This window comes from Candoia aspera, chromosome 4 (assembly GCF_035149785.1).
Source record: "Candoia aspera isolate rCanAsp1 chromosome 4, rCanAsp1.hap2, whole genome shotgun sequence".
NCBI classification, from domain to species: domain Eukaryota; kingdom Metazoa; phylum Chordata; class Lepidosauria; order Squamata; family Boidae; genus Candoia; species Candoia aspera.
This window is the reverse complement of record NC_086156.1, coordinates 33,547,516-33,562,453: the sequence shown is the minus strand read 5'-3', so window position 1 is coordinate 33,562,453 and position 14,938 is coordinate 33,547,516. Positions and strand designations below refer to the sequence as shown.

Genomic DNA, 14,938 nt, shown 5'->3' with positions numbered 1-14,938 from the left:
ACAACTAAACAGCCTTTTGTTCATTAAATAGCTGCCAACTTCTTGCCCCAGACTGTATTGTAGAAATGTGTAGCATCTGTGGAGTGACCATTGTGGAAGGCAGGCTAGCTGGCTGGCTGAAGTTGAGGCAAAAGGCATCTGATTGAAATCTATCACCCTAGAATGTTCTATAAGCAAAAGGTGCTGCTACATTTCTAAACCAATTGTGGCAAATATGTTAGTTGTTCTAAAGATGAAGCCAGTACATTAACTAGTATTTGTTTTTGATCAGTCAAATACCTACCCTTAACACACTGTCTAGTGCATTTTTATTGTGGCTGTGTTCCAGCCTACGAATCCTACCGCTTATCTTCTCTCCTCCTCTACCTCAGCATCCCCTAGATTGAGCAAAAATGTAATGAGGAGATAGAGCAGAAACTTGCAGTTAGTGATGTATCAGCAACTATCCCTCAAATTCACTGGAAATTCCTGAGACAGGGCAGGAAACTTGAATGGAAATATTAATGCATCAGTGGTTAAATGTGGTTAAGTATGCTGCTTATGTATGATTTTAAAATATATTAAATATTTCAATATTTAATAAATATTTACTTATTTATAATAAATAAAATAATATTAAAATATATTAAAATATTAAAATATATTAATATTTTAAGTATTAAAATCATATTAAGTATGATTTTAGATCAGCTTGGTTCAACAAAAATTTCTTATTTATTGGACACATCAGAAATATTTTAAAGGATTGGCTGTAAACTTCATTATGCTGGACATAGTGAAATGATGGAGGGGACACTTAGGCATATGCAATGGGGCTGGCCCCACTGTGGTTCTGTCTAGTTTCACATCCTTCAGTGAATATAGTTTGGGAAGGAATCATAAAAGGTTTAAAGATGTGAATGTGATTTTGAATTGCGTATCAACATTTGGAATCATTATATGAAGAACTGTGGATTTACTGAGCATGGGTTATAGCAAAAGAGATGCCTCTTTTACAATGGAACAGCAGTGTCGGCCCAGATTTACAGTCTTGGATTGATGATACTCATTTGGCTTCTGCTGATGAACTGGCTCTCCAGTAATATACTAAAAACACTGACCAATATTACTCTGTGTAGTTAGAATTGAATTCTGTGATTTAAAAATGAGCTTTATTCTATATGCATGTTTTTGTCCCTTTTTTGTTCTTTTTATTCCTTTGTTCTGTTTGTTTTTATTTTGTATTCTTTTCATGTCCTTATATTAAAGTAGATACATTTTTTAAACAGGGAGTTGCTGAAGAGAGCCGTAAGCTTTATTTGATACTATTACATTTTAATTATGAGTTGACACTCATGACTCATGGCTTCAACCCATTTTTATTTTAATCTAATTTGGGTTTTTTTGGGAGGGGGTTAATTATGCACAACCATTTCCTGTGCAAATTCAGTAATTCTAATGTTCTTTTGCAACATTCTTTTTAATGCTAACAGTATATTAGCATTATGAAATGCTAATGGTGGTGGAAAAGTAGATATAAATGTTTTAAACTAATCCATTTATACAGCAAGAGAATCTGCTGTTCCTGAGCATACCTTTTGCTGCTCCCAGACTATCCTAGATTAGGTAGGACAAAACTGTTTGGTCTGTTAGACGGTACAGTTTAAGGGATAAAATGGATGGTTTTGTTTATGTTTTTGTTTCTTTCTGCCCAGGTTTCTTTCTTTTGGCTTACATTAAGCCAAAAACAAACCCAGTAGGGCTTCAGATTACAATAGTGATACTACAAGTGATCAGCAAAATTGTCAGGAAAATATGGAAACCGAGGGAGAAAAAGTAATCTGTACATATGGAAGCTCAAAATCAAAACAGAAAAACTGATTATTAATGTATGAGCTACTACAGAATAGAGAGGAACAGAGAAGAAGAAAGATACCATTGAGAACAGTGAGATAGTTTTCAATATATGTGCATGCATAACCATCATGCCATTTCTTTTCAGGGTAGGCTAAGTTATGCAGAGTGCACAAAAAAGTAAGCCAAGGAAATTAAAGTCATAGGATATGGAAGATGAGAGGAAGAGTATCTACATCTAGTTTACAACAAACCATTTACCTTTTCATAGCTTTTAATTCTAAAAACCTATCATTTCTTCCACCTCATCCACATATTGCTCCATACACTGCCTTTTTCCCCCCTTCTTCAGTTTCTCACCTTTTTTTTTTTCAGGATCTCATAAACACCAAGCAAAATTTTCTCAGCCTTCCTTTTCCTCTTGACCTGTTTCTTTTTTTTTTCCTGATACAGATCAAAGTACCTCAGTGTACTTCTTTCTTACCGATTGCTCACTTTTATATTCAGTCCATATTCCTTCAGCAGCACACATTCCTGACTCTATCTCTTCTTGTTTCATCACATCCAGTGTATTCAGCTTGCATGTATCTTTCTCCTGGCATAGCCAACTCTCACTTCTATATAACAAAGTAGGCAGAAACATGCTGTTATACATACCTATTTTCATTTATTTCAATCAACATTTATTCTTTCAACAGACCACATACTACCCACTACTTTTATACCAGCATGTGCATGTCTTAAAGATTTCTCCATCTATTTTCCTCTCTCTACTAAACATTTTACCAATGTACAGTATACTAATTCATGTGCTCCCTCTAGTTTTTCACTATAATTTACAATCCACTTCATTTTTCTTGTCAGTCACAACTGTCTTATCTTTGATACATTAAATTTCATATCCATATTCCTTGTTACATTATATAATTTATTTGACATTCATTTCAAAAATTTGGGTTCAAAGCCAACAACATGGTACCATCTGCATACAAAAGTACACATTTACATTACCAACCAGCATTCCCTATTCAATGCTACACCATTCTCTAATCACTCAATTTATTCTCACACATGCTTTACTTTATCATATAACACTCTGATCACATTCAGCAGCCAACCTTTATCATACACTTTGTCTAGATAAATAAACTTACAATAAACTTTCTCACATTAATGTTTCTCATTTACTTGACTTGCTGAAGGGAAAAGTCTGATCTCAGCACCCCTTACCCAGCATAGTCACCCTGCACTTTCCAAATGCTGCTCATTGTCATCTCTTGTATTCATCAGTCAGAATTGTGCCAAATATTTTCCCATGCACACTTAACAAACCAATCTTTCCATAATATCTGCATTTACTCTTGGTACCTTTTCCAGAACAGTTACAGCATTTTCCCAATCATTAACACAGATGCAGTCTTCACATATATGTTAAACAAGTTGTAGAGTCACTCTATGAACAAACCACATTAGTATTTTAAGATTTGTCCAGTTCTATTATCTCCACCTGTGGCATTACCATTTTTCAACATTCTCATGACCTCGTGATATTTATGCCTTCCTTTTCAGACATTTCTTGGATGTTAACATTTGTAGTATTTGTTACAGTTCCACTCTTCAGCATATCACTATAATTCCCAACAAATCTCTCTCTTAAAAAAAGAAAAACACCTTCCAGCATTCCCTTATTTCATCCCAAATTATGTCATCACTTTTATTTTTAATTCCATGCATTCCACTGGCAGCTTCTTGTTTAACTTTCTTCACCCATTCTAAAACATTTTTTTTAAAAATTTCCTCACAATTGCTGTGTTTTCTCTTTCTCTTCATCTGAACATTTTTACAACATTCAGTAATTTTTGGTATAAAGACTAGATTCTTGAAATTGAGTTAGAGAAGAGTCCTGGGCAGAAGTTTAAGTATTGCAGTGTTACTTTAATAGAAAGGAAATAGGTGTTCATCCATTTCCTGAATAATCTGTTGTGGGAAGAGAAACTGCAGGGCAAAAAATCCAACACAGAGGAAAGTGCCAAAGTAATGTTTGGCATTACTTCAGAAACAGCAATGTAGTTAATGTTTTGCTTGTTTTGCTTCATCTGGGTGGCAGTTTGTATGGATTCTTGTTTTTTGTTTTTTTGGCAAGCTGTAGCATTTCCTTGAATTGGCCAGTCCAGTGATGAATCTTTTGTATTATTTTCCAGAAGTATAAAATTATAATGCATGTTCTTTGCAGGTACCAGCTGTCCTTTCTGCTCCACTGAGGCTGCATGCTTCGAATCCTAATTTATCTACATTAGATTTTGGGGATGAAAAGATTTACTCAAATGGTTCTGAGGTGACATCAGAATTTTCGAAACTGCAAGAGGACTTGTGTCACATAGCACACAAAGGTAAATTGGAATTCGTCCCACTAGAATAGAAGGAAAGATGATGAAAGCATTTTGTAGGTTCATGAAAATGAAACTTTGTGAACACTTACTGCATGCAATTTAAGAATGCCAAATGTTGAACTAGTTATGGGGACCACAAGAGGTATTTTATAAATATTTTCCTTCATTATTTTTCCCCCAGAAAATGGCAAGTCAGTCTCTGAGTGTAAGACTTTGGAATATTTAACATACCAGCCATTTGTTAAAACCTTTATCTAAACACTAGGTTGCCCTAGGTTTATGTGTACAGAGGCTCCAAGTGGCTTACTGAATTTCAGCTTTGGCATCTGTGATTTAAGGGGGTTGCTATGGGAATAAGCTATTTTTAGTTAAAACAAAATAGAAAAAAAATGTTGAGCTGCAAGGCCAGGAAAAGTGACACTAGTCCATCTTTTGCAAAATAAATAAGTAAAGTAGTAACCATTGTGTCAGCAAAGTTTTTTCCCATCTAAATAAATTTTAATAATCTTTCAGGGACTTTTTTTTTTCAAATGAGACAAGTACTTCTTTTATACACAATTTTTAAGACATTAATCCCAAGAACCAAACAGTGATGGGTGATCTTTCCCATTTCAATGACCAACTGATTGATTGATTGATCTTTGTAAAGAAAGTACTGATCCCTTTAAAATGCCTTTAAATCTCCATTAATCTCATTACTGAGCTCAGGCTTTTCTCAAGTATCAAATGCTTTGAATTTTCAGGTAGTGAAATTGTGTTAATGTAATTCAAATCTCATAAGCATAATGATCACTTAAGAGAAAGCATTTCGTTGAGGCCAGATCTTGGTGCTGAGAAATGGCTGTATGAATCATGGCTTAGATTTTCCCCCTTGGGATATAGTTACAATTGATACTCACTTGTAATCTCTTAGAAAAGACTCAGATTCACATTAAAACTGAAAGCTCTCTCTTCTGAGCCTTTCATTATATGGTGGCTCTAAGCAATTGCCTTCTGTGGAGAAAGTGCTCAAATTATGAGATTATAATCAACTGAATAGGCTGTTAGGTGATCCAGCTACTTATTTCTTGTCAGAGTGGTAGCATAGCTTGTTCTTTTTATTGAAGAACATGAATATACAACAGATGCAAATAATCCACCTGATCATTAGATTTGCTGCCCTTACTTGCTTGTTGATTGTGTTTTATGTTCAACAGAAGAGCAAGAGGGGTGACTGTGTAGCAAGCTGCATTTTAACATTGTGCCCTAGAGTGTTTGCTTAATTTTAATTTGAGGTTAATATCCCCATTTTACAGGTAAAGCTTCACAAAGCTCTTTATATAAAACAGCTAAAACAGTCCATTCAAACAATCAGATTGGTTGGGTTTGGGTTTGTTTGCTTGCTTGGTGTTCTTTGCCTTCATTGTGGTGCATTGAACTGTTCTACATTTTGCCCTACAGACTGTCATTTCTGTAACTTTTCTGAACTATTTTTGTAGTGTACTTTACCTTAAAGTCAGCTTTTAGTACGATATCAACAGAGAGAGAGAAGCTGAAGCAGATGTTTGAACATGATTCAGTCTCATCTCCATCTGCTCAAATAATTGGACTGAAGAATGCCTTATCATCTGTAAGTTACCCACATTAATTGAAGTGTTCAAAAATGTGCCTTATAAATTACATTAACTTTTCTTGGTTTGATCTTTGCCATCGTTTAGTTTACTCCAAAAAAAGAGGAGCAGAGGAATGTATAGTACCAGGCTTTGATATGTACATGTTTATTTGTTTCCATAACAAGTTGCGAATTGTGGTTTTGCCAAAAGTTGCCTATCTGTGGTAGAGACATTTGGAGAAGGCACAATGTGTGTCCTTGTGCTAAGCACACAGGCATATATTTTATTCTTTGTGAAGTGGTACATTTAGTGTGAGTAGGTTCTACCCATGATAGTGTTATCTCCAAGTAGTGGGCTTTTGTATTTCATCACAGAAACTAGTGGAGTTAATGATAACAATTCCTTTCAGTGCCCAGGATCATCTATGCTTATTCCTCTCTCTATTATTGCTCAGACTATAACCCATATACTCCTAAAGTAGACACAGAGAACTGTGAGAGCATCCACATGTTTAGCTCTTCTTTATTCTGTTATTTTATCGTTCTGGGAATGCAACATAATGATACTTGGCTTTTCAGTTTATATAATAATATATGCATAGATAGAATGAACTGGTTGTATCATTCTACACACAATAGATCAATCTGGCATTTGCCTTGACCACCAATATATTCATTCCCCAAGCCTTCAGAAGCAGCTTGAAAGCAATCCCTGATAGTCTTTCTGAACAGGGTGGAATGTAATCCTGTCATTAACTTTGCTTTCACTCATCCTTGATATTTGAACAAAAAACTATCCACTAACATAAAATAACTTCAGGAAGTAAGTTCACAGGTCAATCCTTGTGTTGTCACTTACCTGAGTTCCAGACAAGATAAAATTGGCTTTGGAAAACTTGCTGCTTAGATGGTTAATGATCAGTCATCAGGATCATCAACAGCAGTCAGTTTTGAAAGGGGGAAAAAAATGTCTGCTGTTCTCCTAGAGTAAAATGTATGATCCATACTTGAGATTGGAATCAGAAGTAAATCAGGAGATGATAAATTGCCATAAATACAGACAGCTATTGCTGATTTGATATGAGAGTCATTTCCCAAACATAGTTCCAAGTTTGGAAGCATGGAGCAGAATAGAGTGGTGGAACATGTAGAATATATCATAGCACTTCAAGTTGTATTGCTTCCCTCACATAAATAATTGCACAAATCAGCCTTTTTGAAAAGGGATAAAGGCTGTTGGTGAAGCTGTGATACAATATATCATTACTTATCTTGCTTGTTTTTGAATATATAAGAATATTTTGAAAAAATTTATTTTCCCTCTTCATTTTGAAGTAGGGCTGTGCTTTCGTCTGTCTAGAATTCCTTTATTTTTCCTCATTCTTCTGCATCCATAGGCAAAGTCTACCATGCATTATTGTAAGTTCAGGTTCTATTAACAATTTTAGATGGTGGTTTTTGTACTTAAGAAAATAAGAAGCAAAATTCAAACGGTGCATTAACAACTTTGGCCCTAAAATGGAAACAACTCTAGAATGTTTACAACTTGTATGTGTAGAATGATCAGTATATTAACAATTACTGTATCCTATCCATTTATTTAGCTGTTAAATATTTTACAGCCTTCAGCTCTTAGTTGCTGTACTCTCTAAAGAACAATATTCTGTTTTCTGCCTAGATCAGAAAATAAAAAATTCAGGCTGGGGGCCAAAATATTCTAATAGTTTACTCAGTTGGCTGCACTCCTTTCAGTTGCCATTTTTTCCTTTCACTTCTGCCTTGCCTCAGCAAGCTGATTCTAGAAAGGGCTTCTTTTCCAAGAGACATCTCTTATCAGATCACTTGTTAGACCTAATTTAATACACACCAGAAATGAAAAATATAATTTGAACTAATTTTCTATTCCAGTTTAGTTGCATGAAATAGAGCTTATATTATTTCATGATGTATTGCTGTTTTACATGCTTGTGAGGCAGTGTTTCATATTGTCATGAGTGCCGTTGAGCTAAAGTCATCAGCGCAATGGCACTCATGACAATGACAAGGAAATAGGTGAAGGGGTACAAGTTAAGTAGCCATCAACCTACAACGACTAACGGCCAACAAACAATAGCCAGATGAATCACGGAGCCACCCAAACCATCAGCGGCAATACAACGGGGATCGCCCAGCTGAAAGCAATCAGCAGAAGAATGGAAACCTGATGATGGGCGATCCCGGAAACCCTCACCCACCGGCAGGGCAACGCATGGGACAAAGGGGGGTGACGTGACCGTGAGCGAGGGGGCGCTGACCGGCGCGGGGTATTTAAACCCCGCACCGGCGCGCTCCTGTCACTCTCAGCTTTTTTCTACCAACGCTGTACCTGCCCTGCAATAAACCAGAGCCTGATTCGCAAGACAGTGTCTGAATGTTATTCAGGGGGAGGCAGCGCATGACATAAAGCTGAGAGTCATAAACTCAGCCTCGCCGAGCCCCACCGGACGACAACGAGCCGCGGGAGGAGTAGACGGCGAGAAGACCAGCAAGATGAGGCCGGAACGGCGCGGGCAAGGAGGGCGAGCCGCGCGGCAAGAGACAGAGGAGGACCGACCAAGGCCAGAGGCACCGCGGACTCCCGGAGCCATGGACGCCCACCCCACCCGACCCGAGCCTCAGCTCCAACCCCAAGGGGAGATGGCGACGGAGGCAACCCGACCGCGGGAGGGAGCAGCACGACTTCCGAAACCAGCGGAGGACCCCGCGCCCCACATCGCACCCCAGCAACGGGCGTGGAGCAACAGCCCCACGGCGCTCGACACGGAGGAGGACGACGGAGACACCCATCAGACGGCGGAGGAAGCGGACCCGCGGCAGAGGGACGATGAACCCCGCCGGCAACCCACCCCCGAGGACGCGCCAACGGAACCGGCCCCAGCGGCGGCGCGGGCTGTGGACGAGGAGGCACGAGCTGAACTCGCGGCCATGCGGGCTCAGCTGACGGAACTCCGGACCATGCTCCAGGCACTTATGCCCCCCGCGCCACCCAACGACGTCCCCGCACAAGCCCACACCCCGAGCGAAGCATCGAATCCACACGGGCCAGCGGAGGGCCAGCAGACGGCACAGGCGGCCGACACCACACCCCGAGAAGCGAGAGGCGGGGCCGCACAAAACGCCCGGGCCCCAAAGGACTTCCCCATCTTCTTCGATGGGACCCCCACAAAACTCTCGTTTTTTGTGACCAACGCTAGGGAGTTCATGGGGAGGCACGGACACTCCTATGACTCCGAGGCCGACAAGATCGCCGCCGTGGCGATCAAACTCCAAGACAGGGCGGCGGACTGGTACGTCCAACTGTACGAGTCCAGCTCCCCCGCCCTCGCCACCTTCCCTGCTTTCATCAAAGAGATGAAAGACTACTTCGAAGACCCCCTAGCCAAAGTGCGGGCGAAAAGCGCACTCCAAAGACTTAAACAGGGCACCCGCACGGTCCCTGACTACGCCCTGGAGTTCAAAGCCCTCGCGGGGAAGGTCAGCGACTGGTCCGAGACCACCCTGCTGGAAATCTTCAAAAGGGGGCTCAACCGCGACGTTCTCCAATGGGCCCTCTACCGCGACGACCCAGAAACGTTACACGGGTGGATCCACCTCGCGGGGAAAGCCGAACACGCGCACCGCACCTTCCTCATGACAACCACGGAAGACACAAACGATGCCGGGAAAAAGGTACCCGCACCACACGGGGGGATGGCCGGCCCCATATACCCAAAAAATAAGTTCAACCGGGAGCCCTGCGGGAGGTGTGGCAAATTAGGGCACAAGACGGCGGATTGCTTCGCCAACCGACCGCCGACCAGCGCGCCCAAGCCCACCCCGAAAATTAGCCCCAAACCACCCAACCCGGGGCCGCCGCCTCACCGCCGAATGACCGTGGCCACAGCGACACCGAAAGAGAGCTGGGACGCTTACTGGGGGGAAGAGGACAATACCGACCCCGACCAGCCGGCGGGAAATGCTCCCCGCCTGCTCTGAGACGCGTGGCGAGGCAGGCGGTGGGACAGCAACGCGGACCACCTCAACGAAACGACAAAAGCTCCGTAATATTGGCAGCAATTCAACTCTCTACCGGCAACGGAGCCACCACGGCCGCGGCACTAGTGGACTCGGGGTGCTCAAAAAACCTCATCCACCCCGACCTAGTCGCCAAACTCGACCTCCGCTGCTTCCCCCTCCCCACGCCGCTGGCATTCCACCAGCTGGACGGCTCTACAGCGGGAGGAAAACCAGCCACGCTACAAACCGAGCCGGTCACCCTGCAAATGGGCACTCACACCGAGCGCACATCGTTCGTAGTCACGCACATCGGACGGCCCATTGCAGTCCTGGGGATGCCATGGCTCGCGAAAAACAACCCGCGGATCAACTGGGCGACCCGCACCTTCACATTCGGCGACGGCGAGTATCGAGCACCAGTACCAGCTGGCAAAAGCAACCCCACGGTAGGACGAGCGGAGGCGACCACACAAGACAACGCCGCTACCACAGCAGACCTACCAGAACAATACGCCGACTTCTCCGAGGTCTTCGGAGAGGCAGAGGCGGACCAACTACCCCCCCACCGCAAGACGGATTGCCGGATCGACCTACTGCCCGACGTCCCCTTACCTAGACCAAAGATCTATTCGATGACCCCGAAGGAGATGGCAACCCTCCGGGAGTTCATCGATAAAAACCTAGACAGGGGATTCATAGAGCCAGCATGCTCACCGGTCGGAGCCCCCGTCTTATTCCGGGAGAAGAAAGACGGGACCCTACGGCTCTGTACCGACTACCGGGGCCTAAACGCGGCTTCCCTGTCCAACAAATATCCCTTACCCCTGGTGAAGGACATGCTCGCCCACCTGTCCACGGGCAAAGTCTTTTCCAAATTGGACCTTCGCGAGGCGTACTATCGCATCCGAATCAGGGAGGGGGACGAATGGAAGACGGCGTTTAACTGCCCCCTAGGCGCTTTCCAGTACAAGGTACTGCCCTTCGGACTCGCGGGGGCCCCTGGGGTGTTCATGCAGCTCATCAATGAGGTACTGCATGAACATCTGTTTAAAGGGGTCCTGGTCTACATCGACGACGTCCTTATTTACACAAAAACACACGAGGAACACGTAACCTTAGTCAGGCAAGTCCTCGACAAGCTCAGAAGGGCGCAGCTCTATGCGAAGCCTACAAAGTGCGAGTTTCACAAAGAGCGCCTAGACTATTTGGGGTATCGAATCTCCGGGGACGGCATCGAAATGGACCCCGCAAAAGTCGAAGCGGTGCTAAACTGGGAGCGGCCCCGCAACAGACGGCAACTACAGAGCTTCCTGGGATTCGCGAATTTCTACAGGTCATTCGCCCGGGGGTTCGCTGAGATAGCCCTCCCCTTAACGGACCTCCTCAAAACCAAAGGGGTGGGGGACACCCGACGCGCCAAGAACCCAGGCACAGTGCTGAATTGGACTCCCGCGTGCCAGACCGCATTCGACAAGCTGAAAGCGCTGTTCACTACGGAGCCAATCCTCGCGCACCCGGACCCAGAACGGCCGTTCGTGGTCCAAGCCGACGCCTCAGACTTCTCCCTGGGAGCCATCCTACTACAGAAAGACTCCACGGGGCTCCTGAAACCATGCGCCTACCTGTCAAGGAAGTTCTCCGAGACAGAGAGGCGATGGCACGTCTGGGAGAAAGAAGCCTTCGCGGTGAAATCGGCACTAGAGACATGGCGACACCTACTCGAGGGAGCCACCCAACCATTCGAGGTCTGGACGGACCACCGGAACCTCGAGGCCCTACGAACGCCTAGACGCCTTAGCCCAAAACAGGTCCGATGGGCCCAATTCTTCAGCCGCTTTGATTTCCAGCTGAAGTTCATGCCGGGCAAGAAGAACTTCCTGGCCGACGCCCTCTCCCGACTGCCCCAAGACGAGCCCGCCCCAGACACCATTGGGACGGTCCTATCCGCCTCGCAACTGGGGATGGCCGTGACCACCCGAAGCGGCGCACGGAGGCAGCTCGACGCTACGGCGCAGCCGACGGCGGGACAACCGGCGACGGAAAGAAGCCAACCGCAACTACCAGGGGGAATGCGCACGGACCTCGCCGCCGCCCTCAAAACCGACCCCTGGTTCCTGGCGAACCCCGACAAGGTAACGATGGCGCAAGACCTGGCATGGGGGGAAGGCAGAATCTACGTCCCGGACTCGCAACGCCAGGCGATCCTGCATAGGTCACACGACGCCAAGCAAGCGGGACACTTTGGGTTCCTCAAGACCCTACACCTAACACGGCGCCAATTCTGGTGGCCCGCGCTCAGGCGAGACGTAAAAACCTACGTGGCGTCCTGCCCAACGTGCGCTAGGGCCAAACGGGCACCAGGCAAACCCGCGGGGCTATTGCAACGGGTGGCAGAACCCTCCCGCCCATGGGAGGAAATCTCTATGGATTTTATAGTGGACCTCCCACCCAGCCAGAAGAAAACGGCCATTTGGGTGGTGAAGGACTACTTCTCAAAGCAGGCCCACTTCATCCCCTGCACGTCGGTCCCATCCTCACAACAACTAGCCAAACTCTTCCTCATCCACGTGTACAGGCTACACGGATGTCCCGCACGTGTGGTGACCGACAGGGGCACACAGTTCACCTCCAAATTCTGGCGGGCCTTCCTGAAGCTGACGGGGACCCAACAGGCCCTATCTACGGCTTGGCATCCGCAGACGGACGGAGCCACTGAGGTTCTTAATGCCACCTTAGAGCAATTTATACGATCATATACGAACTACCACCAAGACGACTGGGCTGAACTGCTCCCGTTCGCCGAAGTCGCATACAACAACGCCGTCCACACGAGCACGGGGAAAACTCCGTTCGAAGTAGTCTCGGGGCGCGACTTCGTCCCCATACCGGAGCTACCTCAACCCCCGGAACCACAGGTGGACGCCAGCGACTGGGGACGGAAGATCGCGGAAGCATGGCCAGTAATCACGGCGGCGCTGAAGGAGGCACAGGCTGCTTACAAAGAGCAGGCCGACAAGCACCGGCGCCAACAACCGACGTTCCAGGCGGGGGATATGGCCTATCTATCCACCAAGTTCCTAAAGTCAACCCAACCCTCGAAAAAACTGGGGCCTAAGTACATCGGGCCGTTCCGAGTCACGCAAATAGTGAACCCGGTAGCAATACGCCTGGACCTGCCACACAACCTCCGGAGGCTCCACCCGGTGTTCCACACCAGCCTCCTAAAACCGGCAACCACCTCCCGATGGCACCCAAGCACGCCACAGCCCGCACCGCTTATGATCGACGGGCAACACCACTTCGAGATAAGGGACATCCTCGACTCCCGCAAGCAACGAGGAACTCTACACTATCTGGTCAGGTGGAAACACTTCCCCCACCCGGAATGGGTGGCGGCGCACAACGTTAACGCGCCTGACCTGACCAGAGCATTTCACCGGGCATACCCCGACAAACCGCAACCAAGGTCAGCAAAACCAAAACCCCCCCCCGCAGGCCTCCCCCCGCCTCCCATGCCCCAAGGGAAAGGGCCCCCCCCAAGCCCGCGACTTGGGTGGACCTTCCCCCCCCCGGGACTCACTCCCCCCGCCCCGGGCCCACGGGGTGGTGACAAACGATCGCCAGCACCCTCCCCCCGCCCCCCGGCCGCGGGGGAGTGGCAAGCAAGTCAACAGGGCAACCTGGGGGCAACGCCCAGGAGACACAACAAAGGCGACGCACTCTAAATAAGAAAAGAAGGGCCCTACCTGGAGCTGAGAAGCACCCGACCAGCCACGCCTCTCGCCTCGCCGAACTGAGCCAAACAAACAGGGTGTGGTTGGAGCATGCGCACGCCAGGTCAGAACCCGAGCATGCGCACCATGGACACACCCTGGGAAGGCACGTGGTAGAGGGAGGAGCAAAGGGAGGGGCGACAACTACTCCGGCGGGAACTTTGAAAAAAAAAAAAAAAAAATGTGGCGTTTTGACAGCTCCACGGGGAAAACCCAGAAACCCGGGGGAGAACACTATTCGGAAAGGGGGCAGTATGTCATGAGTGCCGTTGAGCTAAAGTCATCAGCGCAATGGCACTCATGACAATGACAAGGAAATAGGTGAAGGGGTACAAGTTAAGTAGCCATCAACCTACAACGACTAACGGCCAACAAACAATAGCCAGATGAATCACGGAGCCACCCAAACCATCAGCGGCAATACAACGGGGATCGCCCAGCTGAAAGCAATCAGCAGAAGAATGGAAACCTGATGATGGGCGATCCCGGAAACCCTCACCCACCGGCAGGGCAACGCATGGGACAAAGGGGGGTGACGTGACCGTGAGCGAGGGGGCGCTGACCGGCGCGGGGTATTTAAACCCCGCACCGGCGCGCTCCTGTCACTCTCAGCTTTTTTCTACCAACGCTGTACCTGCCCTGCAATAAACCAGAGCCTGATTCGCAAGACAGTGTCTGAATGTTATTCAGGGGGAGGCAGCGCATGACACATATATTGCATTACTTTTTTTTTTTGGCATTTCAGAGTGCACAATATTCCATTTTACCATTTGTTGATGCAAATCACCAAATAATACTTTGTCCAGAATTTGGCTGACATTTTGATGAATTCCTAGTAGAAATATTGATTAAAGTCAAGCAGCTGCAGGAAATCCTAAAGAATGAAGTATTAGCTAAGAAGATGTAGATAGGAATAACCCTGCTAATTCTTTCTGGGAATCAGGAAATGTAGCTTATACATGGTTATAAAAAGTGGACCTTTGTCCTGGGTTGGATAGGGACAAGGGAGACACAATTTCAAGTTGTTATGCAAGTATGGGTTGACCAAAAATGTGTGCTGCTTTAAGTTCCTGAAGAAAAGCAAAATATAATAACCTGAAGAAAAGCAAAAAATAACTTGTAGCAGAGAATAGAGGAGAGATATGGGTAAATTTCACAGGAGTTATGTAATGAGGTATGTGGATTTCTTTCTGGGCTTCGCCCCATTTCTGGGCTTTGCCCCATATGATTTCATGTTGCATTATTAAAACTTCTACCAAGATATGTTATGACACATTAATAGTATGACTGAAGTTATGCACTGTTTATTTAAAAGG

At 45.9% G+C, this 14,938-nt stretch overlaps 1 protein-coding gene across 3 annotated transcripts in view; it reads left to right on the top strand.

The window, feature by feature from the left end:
- The window catches only part of OSBPL3 (oxysterol binding protein like 3), a 107,354-nt gene that overhangs the window by 66,044 nt on the left and 26,372 nt on the right, over positions 1-14,938 (top strand). For all 3 annotated transcript variants that reach the window (XM_063303765.1, XM_063303763.1, XM_063303764.1), the window contains exons 10-11: positions 4,067-4,223; positions 5,702-5,832. In XM_063303765.1, coding sequence (XP_063159835.1) covers positions 4,067-4,223; positions 5,702-5,832 — 288 coding nt within the window. The remainder of the gene's footprint in view (positions 1-4,066; positions 4,224-5,701; positions 5,833-14,938) is intronic.